The 15,803-nt window shown below is 37.7% G+C and overlaps 1 protein-coding gene across 3 annotated transcripts in view; it reads right to left on the bottom strand.

The window, feature by feature from the left end:
- The window catches only part of LMLN (leishmanolysin like peptidase), a 99,898-nt gene that overhangs the window by 20,587 nt on the left and 63,508 nt on the right, over positions 1-15,803 (bottom strand). For all 3 annotated transcript variants that reach the window (XM_002759782.6, XM_054247242.2, XM_008984142.5), the window contains 3 exons: positions 15,234-15,344; positions 3,515-3,647; positions 1,335-1,494 (listed from right to left, as the gene is read on the bottom strand). In XM_002759782.6, coding sequence (XP_002759828.3) covers positions 1,335-1,494; positions 3,515-3,647; positions 15,234-15,344 — 404 coding nt within the window. The remainder of the gene's footprint in view (positions 1-1,334; positions 1,495-3,514; positions 3,648-15,233; positions 15,345-15,803) is intronic.

The raw sequence follows: 15,803 nt of genomic DNA, 5'->3' as shown, positions 1-15,803 counted from the left end.
TTCTTTTTCTTTAACATGGAACTGCTGAGCATTCATAAGTTCATTATAATATTTATCTATGTATATATGTATTTATTTATTTGTATTCAAGATGGGGTCTCAGTGTGTTGCCCAGGCTGGAGTAGAGTGGCATCATCTGGACTCACTGCAACCTCTGCCTTGCAGGCTGCTCAAACAATCCTCAGGCCTTGTTCTCCTGCACAGCTGAAACCACAGGTGTGCACCATCACATCTGGCTAATTTTTTGCATTTTTGGTAGAGACGAGTTTCACTATGTTGCTCAGCTGGCCTCAAACTCCTGAGCTCAAGCAATTCAACTGCCTTGGCCTCCCAAAGTGCTGTGATTGCAGGTGTGAGCCACTGCACCTGTCCAGGACATTTATTAAATAGATTAGTGATGGGGAAAAATGACTGCAGGAATCCAGTTACATCCGCCAAGTTTAAGAGTAAAAGGTAAAAATACAAAAATTTAGAATTTAAATCCCTTAGTCTGTAATAAAGTATAGAATGAGGGTGGGGGTTTGGAGACTAGGTTAAAACTTCTGACGAACACAGAGAGAAACACTACTTACTGCTCTTTATTACATCAGATGTGAGAATATTTCAGTTTACAAAGGTAATTGGTATGAGCTATAATTATAATTGCAGAAGACCCAATGGCCATACCTGCTTATTCCTTTGATGTATTGTTCATTTATATGTATTAAGAGAAAACAAATAATATGGTAATATGTCTTACTGGCCATAAGACAAAAATATTGTTTTGATATCTGAAGAGTGACCTGCCGCTTCTAACTTACATAAAATGCACATTCTCCACAAGAGGAAAAACAGCTTATCTAAGGTATTTTAATAAAAAGAGCCTGGCACTGGAGGATCTTGCACTGACACCAATTAACTACATCACTTAGTATCTGCTTGCTTATCTGTGAAATACAGTAATATCTTCCTTATGTTTCTCATAATGTTTTTAGAAGAATAAAATGATAAGGATGAAAGTGCTTTGTAAATGGAAAGTGCCATGCAGACACAAGGTATGACTAAAACATAGCGTGTGTGCATGTATACGCTAATAATCCCTTCTATGGGTCAGGCACAGTTCTAAGCACTTACTACATTAATTCATTTAATTCTCACAGCTCTAAGTATTGTCTCCATTGTACAGATGAAGAAACAGGCAGAGAAAAATTAAGTCACTTATTACGTATGGATAGCAGCTGAACTATAAAGCAAACTCAGTCATGCTGTAGGGTCTGTGCCCTTATCCACTGTTTTATATTGCTAACATATAATTTTAATATGTACATAACACTTCATTTCACTAGCTGACTAACCTGGTTGATTTTCCAATATTCTACAATCTGAGTTGCGCTGATATTCACCACTTAAATGCCAACTGAATTCCTGACTGAAAGGGCAATAGTCAGCAATTTCCACTGATCCACCATAATAAGGCAAGTCTTCTGCAGGTATTCCAGTGAGTTCATCAAAGTACTACAAAAAAATATTGGGAAGACAAGAAAGTAAGAAACATTCTGTGTAAACCAAAGGAAGTGCGCGGGTAATTTCTTGCAACTCGCTAATGCTATGTAACAAAGGATATGAATGTACCTTTCTTCATAAACTGCACCAAATAAAGAAGACAGTAATATACCACTAGAGGAGTATTTTAAGGTTGCTCTAGTTTTACAGATAAGCAAGGTAAGTAAATTAGTCTAAGTTATGTATGACGATGGCAAATTAAACTCATGTTTTAAAAGAATGAAATAGTTTTAATTATACTGAGCAAAGTTTTGAGTTGACAAAACATAGAACTAATGCATAAAATTACAACATTCTTTTTGTTTTAGGTTATGATATTTTTAAAATATTTTTCAAGTATTTTTAGGAGACAGTTTATATGTTGTTCTGACAAACTTAAAAAAGTTAAAATCTGATAAAATAAATGAGATCATATATATAAAATTCTTCAAACACCAAAGGAACAAGGCATCAGACATATTTTATTGTTCCTTTCTTTTTTAAAATAATTTTATTGCTGGGTGCAGTGGATCACACCTGTAATCCCAGCACTTTGGGAGATAGAGGTGGCCAGATCACCTGAGGTCAGCAGTTCAAGACCAGCCTGGCCAACATATAGTGAAACCCCATTTGTATTAAAAATACAATACATATACATATATGTGTTGTACATATATGTATATTGTACAAAAATACAACATATACATATACATATACACACACACACACAAAAATTAGCTGGGCATGCTGGCACACACCTGTAGTTCCAGCTACTTAAGAAATTGAGGAGGAGAATCGCTTGAACCTGGGAGGCGGAGGTTGCAGTGAGTCAAGATTGTGCCACTGCACTCCAGCCTGGACAACAGAGCAAGATTCCATCTCCCCCCAAAAACAAAAAAAATTTTTTAAATTAAAATAATTTTATGTGTTTTCACACCCCTGGATACACCAAATAAATTTTTAAAGATGTCACATTTTCTAACAACTCACTGAGTTACTCTAGTATGTCTATGAATACAGCTGCTATTTCATGGTGTATAAAGCATTCAGTGAGCTCATAAATATGTGTAGGAAGCTAAAAATTCAGCAGCTTTATTTTAAATTAGCTTCTGAGACATCATTTCTGACAAAAGATTCCTTGTAAATGGCAGGTAAAGCTGAGGCTTTTTAAAGATAAAGGTCATGGCGGGCACAGTGGCTCACGTGCGTAATCCCAACACTTTGGGAGGCTAAGGTGGGTAGACTACTTGAGGTCAGCAGTTCGAGATCAGCCTGGCCAACATGGCAAAACCCTGTTTCTACTAGAAATACAAAAATTAGCCAGACAGGTTGGCTCATACCTGTAATCCCAGCACCTTAGGAGGCTGAGGCATGTGGATCACTTGAGGCCAGGAGTTCAAGACCAGCCTGGACAACATGGTGAAACCCTGTCTCTACTAAAAATACAAAAATTACCCAGGCATGGTGGCTCACACCTGTAATCCCAGCTACTCAGGAAGCTGAGGCACCAAAAGATAAAAGATAAAAAGAAATGTAAAGGTTAAATCAGATCCAGACTATATATATGGAACCATTTCCTTAATCTTTCAGATTCCAGGGATCAAATCTTTTCAAAAGCAGAGCTTCCATGTCTTCTAATTAATTGAATTAAGTACTTAAGTTATTTTCTTTGAAGATATTTTTTCTGTGTAAATTAGAAGAATTTAAATAGCAAGACTTTGGAAACAATTTGAAAACATAAGCAGGTAAAAATAGATCAAATATGCAAATTATTCTTGCCATTATTGTAAAACATTGCTAGATTTTAACTAACTGCTATCAATTAGGAAATTAGTTATAAAGAAATGGAAGCATTATTCCATTATTTCTAACTTATAGAAAACAAACAGAGCCTTACAAATTGAGAAACTTAAGAGAATTTACTCTTTTAATTAAAATGGATACTACTTTTTAAAAAGCTGATTCCTAAAATTGTGGCCCAAACCAGTTTTACCTGGTATTCCTGTGGTAAAGGTTTAGGAAACTTCTGCAAATTACACACTGCAACTGCTCTCTGGTCCTGCCTGCAAGTTAACTGCAGCGGATTACTTCTGAGCGTGTCACAGTAAGGGCTCAGCATCTGCCTCCTGCAAGAAAGAGAGGAACCATGGTATCAAACTCTAAAGAAAATACTGCAAGTCCATTGTAAAGCCAGCAAATGGAATTCTAGATTCTGGCCTAAATACAAACCTTCATAATTAACAAGTGGGATTCTCAGAAAGAGATGGACATAATGCCCTATGCCCTGCTGCTACAAAGAGGGGGATTTTTTCCATTCAATAATCTAGTTAAGGGAATTGCATTTGACAATTTTTTAACTGACCACCTTCACAAGACAACCTTATTTTCATGTGCAAAATAAAGATTGTGCGAATATTCCTAATTGTTACCAAGTTGTTCTGTTACCTTAAATGTAACCTTGAAGGTATAAATTGAAAAAAGGGTCTTGTATATTAACAGAACATATCAGAATCTATTGCACTGTCTTGCAAAAATAACCTTTAAACAAACCTATAATTCTTAGCAGTCAGCGAATGAAAAATTTTCAATATAAAAATTTATTACAGCAACATTAGGAGCAATTTTCAATATAAAACTTAAATTAATATCAATAGTAATTTTATAAATAAAATCTCACTGTTCCTAAGAAATTGAAATCATATTAATATTGCTCTACCAACTTATAATAGGATCACTGACAATTTTCCTCTTCTTCCACATATTTCTTAAGAAAAAAAAGCCTGTATTAAATATTTCTAATTTTAAGGAAAATTGATGACTTGTCTTATTTAAATGAACACGGTGTATGAGTAACACATCTTTAGGGAGTTACAGCTTCCTAAGATGAGACACGTAAAATAATTACCGCAGTCTTCAGCAAATTTGAAGCAGCGCAGTGTAACAGGAAAACAAAAGTTCTGAAGTCATCACACAGGTTTGGGTTCAAATACCAGTACCAGCCACATTTATTTGGAATTTACTTAACTTTCCTGAGCTTCAACTATAAAGCACTCAGTGCCTAGCACATATAACTTACTCAATAAATGTAATATCTGCTGTTTATACCATTTTAATAAAATCTTCATATAAGGCAATATTTTAACTTCCCATGATAAAGCTTCCAATGAATATGGAAGTTCAGATTCCAATAGTTCTCAATCAGTCACTTTCTGGATACCATGAAACTCATTTTTGTTTTTTCCTAAAACCAAAACATATATTGTATTTATTTGTTATATAAAATGAGTTTTGGCTAAATGAATAAAAGGAAAACAGAAGTTAAAAGTTAGTGATTTTAAATTAAATACTCCAAAGCCACAGCTGTCTAAGATTCACGGCTTAAAAATTCCAGAGAATCACTGTCAAGAGAGCTGCCTGCATTGATGGAAAAGGTCTATATCTGTGCTATCCAATATAGTAGCCACTAGTCATGTATGTCACTTGAAAGGCGACTAGTTAACTGAGGACCTAAATTTTAAATGGTGTTTAACTTTAACTAATTTAAATATAAGTTTAGCCACTTGTTGCTAATGGTATCATGTTAGACAGTATAGCTATAGAGTCAATTAACATCAAATGAGCTAGGCAGAGGAGTTGCTTCAAACATAGAAAGAACCTTATTTTAAGTGTGTGTAGATTCAAGTGATTCAAATAAGTATGACTTTGCCTTGCTCACTCAACCAATCCCTTCTCACACTGGTTTCCCAAAAATACGTAAGTGTCACACTTGATGAAGCCTAGAAGCAATTCTTATATATGCTAGGCACTGACTACTTTGTAATTGAAGTGAAACATTTGAAAGATTATGACAGGGGTCAGGAAACTCAACTCTTGGTTCAAATCCTGACCATGACCTGTTTTTTTGTTGTCAATTTTTTGTTTTTGAGACAGGGTCTCATTGCCCAGGGTGGAGTGCAGTGGCACAATCATAGCTCACTGCAGCCCTGACCTTCTGAGCTCAAGCAATCCTCCCACCTTAGCCTCACAAGCAGGTGGGACTACAAGCATGTGCCACCATGCTAATTTACCTTTTGTAGAGATGGGGAAGAGTATAGGAACATGGCTATGCCCATTTGTTTTGCCTCTTGCTGTATAAAAGCAAAGGTAAGTAGTTGGGACAGCGATTATAATAACCCTCAAAACCTAAAATATTTACTATCTGGAACTTAAAATAAAAAAATAAAAAACTTCGCTGACACTGGTTTATGAATCAAAGGATAGAAGAACATTCAGGGGACCCACAGTTTTAGTTTTCAAGAATAAAGAAGTCCCCTTCTGTTACTGGTCTTAGGTGATCCTATATTTGGGACCAAGAGGGGAATAAACAGAGTTGCAATTGTTAACAGAAAAATAAACAAACAAAAACCTGCCTAAGCTCTTGCAGCTGCAGTGTTAGTTACACATGCTTCCATTGACACACTGGAACAGTGGTTCCCAAATTCCATTACACAGTGAAATCACTTAGAAATTTATTAAAACAAAAAAAAAAAATCACACAATGCTAGTGCCTGGCTCTTACCACAGTCATGATATAAATGGTGACTTGGGTATGGAGAGTTCTTAAAGTTCTCTAGATGATTTTCATAAGCAGCAAAATTTGAGAACCACTAACCGGCGATGAAGTTGTAGTGCTGGGGTTAACTAGCTGTCCCCACAGTGGCTGCAGGTGCTTCCCACTACTGCCTTTCTTTTTCTGAGACAGAGTTTCGCTCTTGTTACCCAGGCTGGAGTGCAGTGGTGCAATCTCAGCTCACCACAACCTCCGCCTCCCAGGTTCAAGCGATTCTCCTGCCTCAGCCTCCCAAGTGGCTGGGATCACAGGCATGTGCCACCATACCTGGCTAATTTTTGTATTTTTAGTAGAGACAGGATTTTGCCATGTTGGTCAGGCTGGTCTCGAACTTCTGACCTCATGATCCACCCACCTCAGCCTCCCAAAGTGCTGGAATTACAGGCGCAAGCCACCACGCCGAGCTAATTTTTTTGTATTTTTAGTAGAGACAGTATTTCACCATGTTGGCTAGGATGGTTTCCATCTCCTGACCTCGTGATTGGCCTGCCTCAGCCTCCCAAAGTGCTGGGATTACAGGCATGAGCCACCAAGCCTGGCCCTGACTACTGTTTTCAAATTAGGGTCATAACTCAGAGGTTAGACTCTTTAGTAGAAACTACAAGTGATTTAAATTGCTTTATGACCTAACCAAGGTAAGAAAAGATGAGAATAATACATTTTTTTTTTGAGACAGGATCTTGCTCTGTCATCCACACTGGAGTGTAGTGGCATGATCACAGCTCACTGCAGCTGTGACCTCCTGGGTTCAAGGGATCCTCTCACCACAGTCCCCAAGTAGCTGGAACTGCAGGGCATGCCACCATGCCAGGCTAATTTTTTCACTTTGTAGAGATGAGGTCATATGTTTCTCATAGACCCAAGCTGGTCTCAAACTCCCGGGCTCAAGTGAATTTTCCTCTTCCCAAAGTGCTGCAATTACAGGTGTGAGCCACTACACCTGGCCTATCTGAGGAAATTTTTTTTAATATAAAAATAAAAATTTAAGTACCACTTCTAATTCCTGGAAGATGGAGTATATATGCTTTTTCCTATTCCTCTAAATATAACTAAAAACCTGGACATTGTAAATTAAAGAAATATAAGAAGACTCTGAAGAGTAGACAGAAGTCAGACTACTTAGGGACTTCAGGACTCAAAAACTGATATGGTGGTACATTCTCTCAACAACTGATAGACCAGCTAGGCAGGAAATCAGCAATGGCACAGCAGGACTTAACACCGTCAACCAACAGAATGTAACTGACATTTATACAACACTCTACCGAATATCATACGGTACATTTTTTTCAAGTGCCAATGAAACATCTATCAAGATTGCCTGGGTGCGGTGGCTCACATCTGCAATCCCAACACTGGAAGGCCAAGGCAGGCGGATCACCTGAGGTCAGGAGTTCAAGACCAGCGTAATCAACATGATGAAACCCAATCTCCACTAAAAATACAAAAAATTAGCCAGGCATGGTGATGGGCACCTGTAGCCCCAGCTACTTGGGAGGCTGAGGCAGGAGAAGTGTTTGAAGTCAGCAGGTGGAGGCTACAGTGAGCCAATATCATACCACTGTACTACAGCCAAGGTGGCAGAGTGAAACTCCATCTCAAAAAAATTAAAAAAAAAAAAGGAACTAAAAAAAAAAAGTAACATCTATCAAGATAGACCATATCTTGGACCATAAAACAAACCTGAACAAATTTAAAAGAACTCAAATCATACAGCATATATTCTCCAACTACAATTCAACAACAAAAAAATAACAGAAAAATGTCCAAATACTTGTATATTAAACAACACACTTCTAAATAATCCATGGGTCTAAGTAGAATCTCAAAGAAACATTTTTTTTTTTTTTGAGATGGAGTTTCGCTGTTGTTACCCAGAGTGGAGTGCAATGGCACAATCCTGGCTCACCGCAACCTCCGCCTTCTGGGTTCAAGCAATTCTCCTGCCTCAGCCTCCTGAGTAGCTGGGATTACAGGCACGCACCACCATGCCCAGCTAATTTTTTAATTTTTAGTAGAGACGGGGTTTCACCTTGTTGACCAGGATGGTCTCGATCTCTTGACCTCGTGATCCACCCGCCTCGGCCTCCCAAAGTGCTGGAATTATAGGTGTGAGCCACTGTGCCGGGCCTGCTCAAAGAAACATTTTTAAAAAATATATTGCCAGCCTAGCCAGCATGGTGAAACCCCATCTCTACTAAAAATACAAAAAAAAAAAAATTAGCCTGGTGTGGTGGCACACACCTGTAGTCCTAGCTACTTGGGAGGCTGAGGCAGGAAAATCGCTTGAACCCAGGAGGTGGAGGCTGTAGTGAGCTGAGATCATGCCACTGCACTCCAGCCTGGGAGACAGAGTAAGACTCTGTCTCAAAAAAAAAAAAAAAAATACATTAAACTGAATGAAAATAAAAATATAACATTGAAATTTGTGAGACAAAGCTAAAGAAATGCTGAGAGGAAAATTTATAGCACCAAATAGCTATGAGAAATGGGAAATATCTCAAATCAATCATCTCAAAAATCAAGATTAAGAAGAGAAAAACAGGCCAGGCATAGTAGCTCACATCTGTAATCCAAGCACTTTGGGAGGCTGAGGTGGGCAGATTACTAGAGCCCAGGAGTTCAAGACTAGCCTGAGCAATATAGTGAAAACCTGTCTCTACAAAAATACAAAAATTTAGTTGGGTGTAGTGGTGGTGTACACCTGTACTCCCAGCTACCTGGAAGGCTGAGGAGAAAGGACAGCTTGAGTCCAGGAGGTCAAGGCTGCAGTGAGCCTTGTGATCATGCCCACTATACTCCTGCCTGGCCACAGAGACCTTGTCTTTAAAAAAAGGTCGAGCACGGTGGCTCACACCTGTAATCCCAGCACTTTGGGAGGCCAAGGAGTGCAGATCACTTGAAGTCAGGAATTCAAGACCCGCATGGCCAACGTGGTGAAACCCCTACAAAAAAATACAAAAATTAGCTGGGCATGGTGGCATGAACCTGCAATCCCAGGTACTTGGGAGGCTGAGGCAGGAGAATCGTTTGAACCCAGAAGGCGGAGGCTGCAGTGAGCCAAGATTGTGCCACCGCACTTCAGCCTGGGCAAGAGTGAGACTCCATCTCAAAAAATTATAATAATAATTAAAATAAGTAAATATATAAACCAAAACACAAGAAGAAGGATGGATAAAACAGAGCAGAAATCAATGAATTTGAAAACAGAAAAACAATGAAAGACATCAATGATATAAAAAGCTGGTCTTTAAGATCAGTAAAATTGGCAAACCTCTAGAAAAAGACTAAGAACAGATGCAAAATTACCAATATAAGGACTGAAAAGTGATATCACAACAGACACTGTAGGATAGATGTCCCATCCTCCATGATGTGATCATTTCACATTATACGCCTATATCAAAACATCTCATTTATCACATAAATATATACACCTAGTATGTAACCACAGAAATTTAAAAAGACTCTACAGATGTCAAAAGAATAAGGGAATACTACAAAAAAGCCTATACATATAAATTTGATGACGTAGACAAAATGGACCAATTCCTCAAAACACATGTTACCACAATTCATGCACTAGGAAATAGATAATATGAATAGCCCTGTAACTATTAAAGAAGTTTAATTCATAATAATTCACAATTTTAACACTTTGAAAAGAGAAATCTCCAGGCCTAGAGGTTTCACTGGAGACTTCTACCAAACACTTAGAGAAGAATTAACACCAATTTTATACAATCTCTTATAGAAAATGGAAGAGGAGGAAGCATTTCCTAGTTAATTTTATAAAGCTAGTACTACTGAGACAAAAACCAGATAAAGATGGTACAAAAAAGAAAATTTGGCCGGGCGCGGTGGCTCACGCCTGTAATCCCAGCACTTTGGGAGGCCGAGGCAGGCAGAGCACCAGGCCAAAAGATCGAGACCATCCTGGTCAACATGGTGAACTCCCGTCTCTACTAAAAATACAAAAAATTAGCTGGGCATGGTGGCACGTGCCTGTAATCCCAATTACTCAGGAGGCTGAGGCAGGAGAATTGCCTGAACCCAGGAGGCGGAGGTTGCGGTGAGCCAAGATCATGCTATTGCACTCCAGCCTGGGTAACAAGAGCGAAACTCCGTCTCAAAAAAAAAAAGAAAACTTTTTTTCTTTTCAAAGAAAATGATCAGAGATAAAGAGGAGAATTACAAAATGATAAAGGAATCCATACTCTATAAAAATATAACAATCCTAAACATGTGTGCACCTAGTGTCAAAGTATGTGAGCCCAAAATAGATAGAACTGCAAGGTCCAACGAATGAATCCACTATTATCACCGCAGACTTTAATATCCATTTCTCAGAAATAGACAGATGCAGCAGTTGGAAAATCAGTAAGAACCTAATTGAACTCAATAGCACCATTAACGAACTGGATATAACTGACTTTACAGATGACTTTAACCAAAAACAGCATACAACGTTTTTTTTCTTCAAGCTTACGTGGTGCATCCACCAAGAGAGACCACATTCTGGGCCATGAAACACATCTTAAGAAATGTAAAAGAGAAATCATACAATGTTCTGCTCTCTTCCAATAATGAGTTAAACTAGAAACCGTTAACAGAAAGATAGCTAGAAAATCTCAAAATACATGGAAATTAAACAAAACACTTTTAAATAATATAGTGGTTAAAGAAGAAATCTCAAGAGAAAGATAAAAATATTTTGAACTTGAAGTGACATGAGTTTTGAATAAAAAAAAGAAAAAAGAAAAGAGAAAAATATTTTGAACTAAATCAAAATCAAAATAAAGCAAGCTAAATACCTCATTATATACTGGGATTTATTGCTTCAGATTATTACATACATTATTTATTTATTTAGAGATTGGGTCTTACTCTGTTGTCCAGGATGGAGTGCAGTGGAGTGATCATAGCTCACTGCAGACTTGACCTTCTGGGCTCAACTGATACTCCTGCTTCAGTCTCCTGAGTAGCTGGGACTACAGGCATGTGCCACCATGTCTACCCTTGTTTTTGTATTTTTTGGAGAGATGAGCTTTTGCCATGTTGTCCAGGCTGGTCTTGAACGCCTGGACTCAAGCGATCAGCCTGCCTTGGCCAAAATGCTAGGATTACAAGTATGAGCCGCCACACCTGGCCATGAATAATAATTTAAATCAAGCCAATATGAAGTATGACAGGGGAGCCCATTATTTACTTATTTAGTAATAATTATTATGTATTTTATAAATTTGTTTTTATTATTATTACTTTTAAAATCTCTCTTACTGGAAGGATGTATCTGTTTTTCAAAATGTGCCAGATTTGAAAAAGATGAAGTTTAACTGACAAAATACAATTATTCTGACAGCCAGACCTATTAATTAAAGGCAAAATAACTGGGAAAAAAAGAGAAAATCTATGTTTATCACAAATATAGAAATAAAAATGTACAACAAAATAATGGTACATAGAATTCAGCAACATAGAGAAATAATTATACTCCGTGACCAAGTGGGGTTTATTCCAGGAATGCAAGGGTGATTTAATATTTGAAAATCATTCAACGTAATCCACCATATTAATAGGCTAAAAAAATCACATGATTATGCATATCAACTTATGTAGAGAAAGCGTTTAACAGAAGACAATATCCATTCATGATTAAAGCTCTCAGAAACATAGGAATAGAGGGGTACTTTCTCAACTTGATAAAGAACATATATTAAAAAATCTGCAGCTAGCATTTCATTTAATACTGAAAGACTGAGGCCAGGCACAGTGGCTCACACCTATAATCCTAGCACTTTGGGAGGCCAAAGCAGGAGGACTGCCTGAGCTCAGGAGTTCAAGACCAGTCTAGGCAACACAGTGAAACTCCATCTCTACAAAAAATTCGCTGGGCATAGCGGCATGCACCTGTAGTTCCAGTTACTTGAGAGGCTAAGGCAGGAGAACTGCTTGAACTCAGGAGGCAGAAGTTGCAGTGAGCCAAGATTATGCCACTAAATTCCAGCCTGGGTGACAGAGCGAGATTCCATCTCCAATAATAATAATAATAATAATAATAAAAAAACAATATTTTCTCCCATGTTTATGGATTGGAAAACTCAACACAGTAAAAATGTCAATTCTCCTCAAATTGACATACAGGTTTAATGCAACTCCTAGCAAAATCCCCACAAATTTTTTAGCAGATACAAGATTATTATAAAATGTATATGGAAATGCAAAGGAACCAAAACAGCCAAAACAATCTTAAAGTGGAAAGAATCAGTCTGCCCAATTTCACAAGTTATATAATTAAAGTAATTAACGACTGTGTGTTACTGGTGGAGGCACAGACACATGGATCAATGGAACAGAACAGAAAACCCAGAAACAGATCTGCCACAAATATACCCAACTGATTGTTTTTGCCAAAGGTACAAAAACAATTCAATGAAAGAAAGATGGCCTTTCCAACAAATGGTGCTAAAGCAGTTGCCCACCTGTACACAAAAAACCTTATATAAAAATTAACTCAAATGAATCATGGACTTAAATGTAAAGTGTAAAACTATAAAACCTTTGAAAAAAATATGAAAATTTTGAAGATGTAGAGCTTGGCAAAGACTTCTTAGACTTGACATCAACACAACAAGAGGACAAACTGATAATCTGGACTTTGTCAAAACTAAAAACACTTGCCCTACAAAAGCCTCTTTTAGAAGGATAAATAGACAAGCTATGAACTAGAAGAAAATATTTGCAAACCACATGTCTGACAAAGGACTAATACGCAGAATACATAAAGAACTCTCAAAACTCAACAGTAAAAAACAATCCAATCAGAAACTGGCTTAAAAGACGAAGAGACAGTTTGCCAAAGAGGACACATAATTATCAAGTAAGCGCATGAAAAGAGGTTTAACATCATTAGCAATTAGGGAAATGCAAATTAAAACTCAAAAAAATTATCACTATGCTCCTATCAGAATCAATGAAACAAAAAATTGTGACAATGCCAAACACTGGCAAAGATGTGGAGAAACTGTATCACGTATACATCACTGGTAGGAATTTAAAAGTTTGACAGTTTTTTGTTTGTTTGTTTTCTGAGACAGTGTCTTGCTCTGTCACCCAGGCTGGAGTGTAGTGGTACAATCCTGGCTCACTGCAACCTCCACCTCCCAGGTTCAAGTGATTCTCCTGCCTTAGCCCCTCGAGTAGCTGGGATTACAGGCACCAGCCACTATGCCCAACTAATTTATGTTTTTTTAGTAGAGACAGGGTTTCGGTTGGTCTTACCTCAGGTGATCCAACCGCCTCAGCCTCCCAAAGTGCTGGGATTACAGGCATGAGCCACCTCGCCCAGCCAGGCAGTTTCTTATAAAACTAAATCTGCAATTACTTAATAAGCCAGCAATTACAATTCTGGCATTTTTTCTGGAGAAATAAAGATATATGTTCACACACAAACCTGTACATAAATGTTCATAGCAATTTCATTCACAATACCCCAAAACTGGAAACAATCCAGATGTCCTTCAAAGTGTGAATGTTTAAACAAACTGTATTATACCACATGTGGAATATTAACTAGCTATAAAAAACATCAAATTATTGACATTTACAACAACCAGGAGGAATCTCCAGAAAATTATGCTGAGTAAAAAAAGCCATGCTCATAAGTTCATATACAGTATAAATTTATTTAACTTTTTTTTAAGACAGAGTCTCACTCTGTCACCCAAGCCTGAGTGCCATGGCATGATCTCAGCTCACTGCAACCTCTGCTTCCTGGGTTCAAGCTATTCCTCTTACTCAGCCTCCCGAGTAGTTGGGATTACAGGCGCCCGCCAACAGGCCTGGCTAATTTTTGTATTTTTAGTGGAGACAGGGTTTCACTCTGTTGGCCAGGCTGGTCTTCAACTCCTGAATTCAAGTGACCCACCCACCTTGGCCTCCCAAAGTGCTGGGATTACAGGCATGAGCCAGCCTGACCAACACGGTGAAACCCTGTCTCTACTAACAATACAAAATTAGCCAGGAGTCATGGCACATGCTACTCAGGAGGCTGAGGCACGAGAATCGCTTGAACCTGGGAGGTACAGGTTGCAATGAGCGGAGATTGTGCCACTGCACTCCAGCCTGGGCAACAGAATGAGACTCTGTCTCAACAATAACAACAACAAACAAAACAAAAGAAAAAATTTAAGGAAAAAAAGGATGGTTGCTTCTGCACTGAACATGGGGACTTGTTTCCTTGTCATTATTCCCTAAACAATATAACAACTGTTTCAACAGCATTTAAATTGTATTACGTATTTTAAATAACCTAGAGGTCATTTAAAATATCCAGGAGGATGTATATGCAAATACTACTACAATTTCTATAAGGAAGTTTTATATAAGCATCTATGGATTTTGTTTTTTATAGGGGTCCTGGAAGCAATCCTCCATGGTTACCAAAGAACAACTGTATGTATATATGTATGATACAGATCTATGTAGTTTATACATAATCAAATCTAGATTATATATACATCTATATCAAACTTACTCTGTTTTTTTTTTAAAGCTTGCTAGGTGATTATGATATGAATCTAGATTTTAAAACCCCTATTCAAAAGTAGCTTTTTTTGATACTGAATCAATATTTGCATTTATAGGTGTACTCTCTGCAGAAAACAGTAAGAATGACACAGTACACAAAATGTTTGTAAAATACATATATTTATGAGTTACAATAAGCTGAACAGAAATGTTCCTGGCTCTGGGCCCCTCACTGTGGATTCCTTTAATTATTATTTTTTAATTGCATTTTAGGTTTTGGGGTACATGTGAAGAACATGCAAGATTGTTGCATAGATACACATGTGGCAGTGTGATTTGCTGCCTTCCTCCCCTTCACCTATATCTGGATTCCTTTAGTGTATGATTAAAAACAATACTGCAGCTACTTCTTACAATATTATTACCAAGCATCTATAGATGGTTTTCTATACATTGAAACTGAACTGCTCAGACGACATTTTGAAAAATAGTTGATATTTTAGACATAGGATTAAAGAATAAAATAAGAAATGAACTGTGTAATCAATGACGCTGTGAGGAAATGCATTCTTACTTGTGTCTCTGCTGATCAATCCAGAATTTGCAGCTCTTCCTGACAAAGTCACAGCCCATTCCTCGGCCCCAGTCTAACTTCTCAGCCATGCTGTAATTTGCTTTATACCAGCTGTGAAATAATTCAGACAAAGCAATTTTTATTGCTGTCCTTTTAAAAACTGTAGTATAGCAATTGAGAATCTCAACAATGAAAAAGATTTTGGAGGCCATTACCATAAGTAAACATTCACTCAGTTCTTACAGCACAGGGATTGCTACACAGGGATTGGATAAACAGAATTATGATGAAGGTATTATATAATTTTTATATAACAAAACAAAACACATTTCTATTGCAATTTTCATTTTATTTTATTTTGAGACAGGGTCTCTGTCACATAGGCTGGAGTGCAGTGGTGTGATCCTGGTCACTGCAAACTCTGCCTCCTGGGTTCAAGTGATTCTCCTTCCTCAGTCTCCCGAGTAGCTGGGACTACAGGCGTGTGCCACCACATCTGGATAATTTGTGGATTTTTAGTAGAGACAGGGTTCCACCATCTTTTTGCAGGCTGGTCTCGAACTCCTGACC

Source organism: Callithrix jacchus, chromosome 17, assembly GCF_049354715.1.
Source record: "Callithrix jacchus isolate 240 chromosome 17, calJac240_pri, whole genome shotgun sequence".
Taxonomy (NCBI): domain Eukaryota; kingdom Metazoa; phylum Chordata; class Mammalia; order Primates; family Cebidae; genus Callithrix; species Callithrix jacchus.
This window is presented reverse-complemented; position numbering and strand designations above follow the sequence as displayed.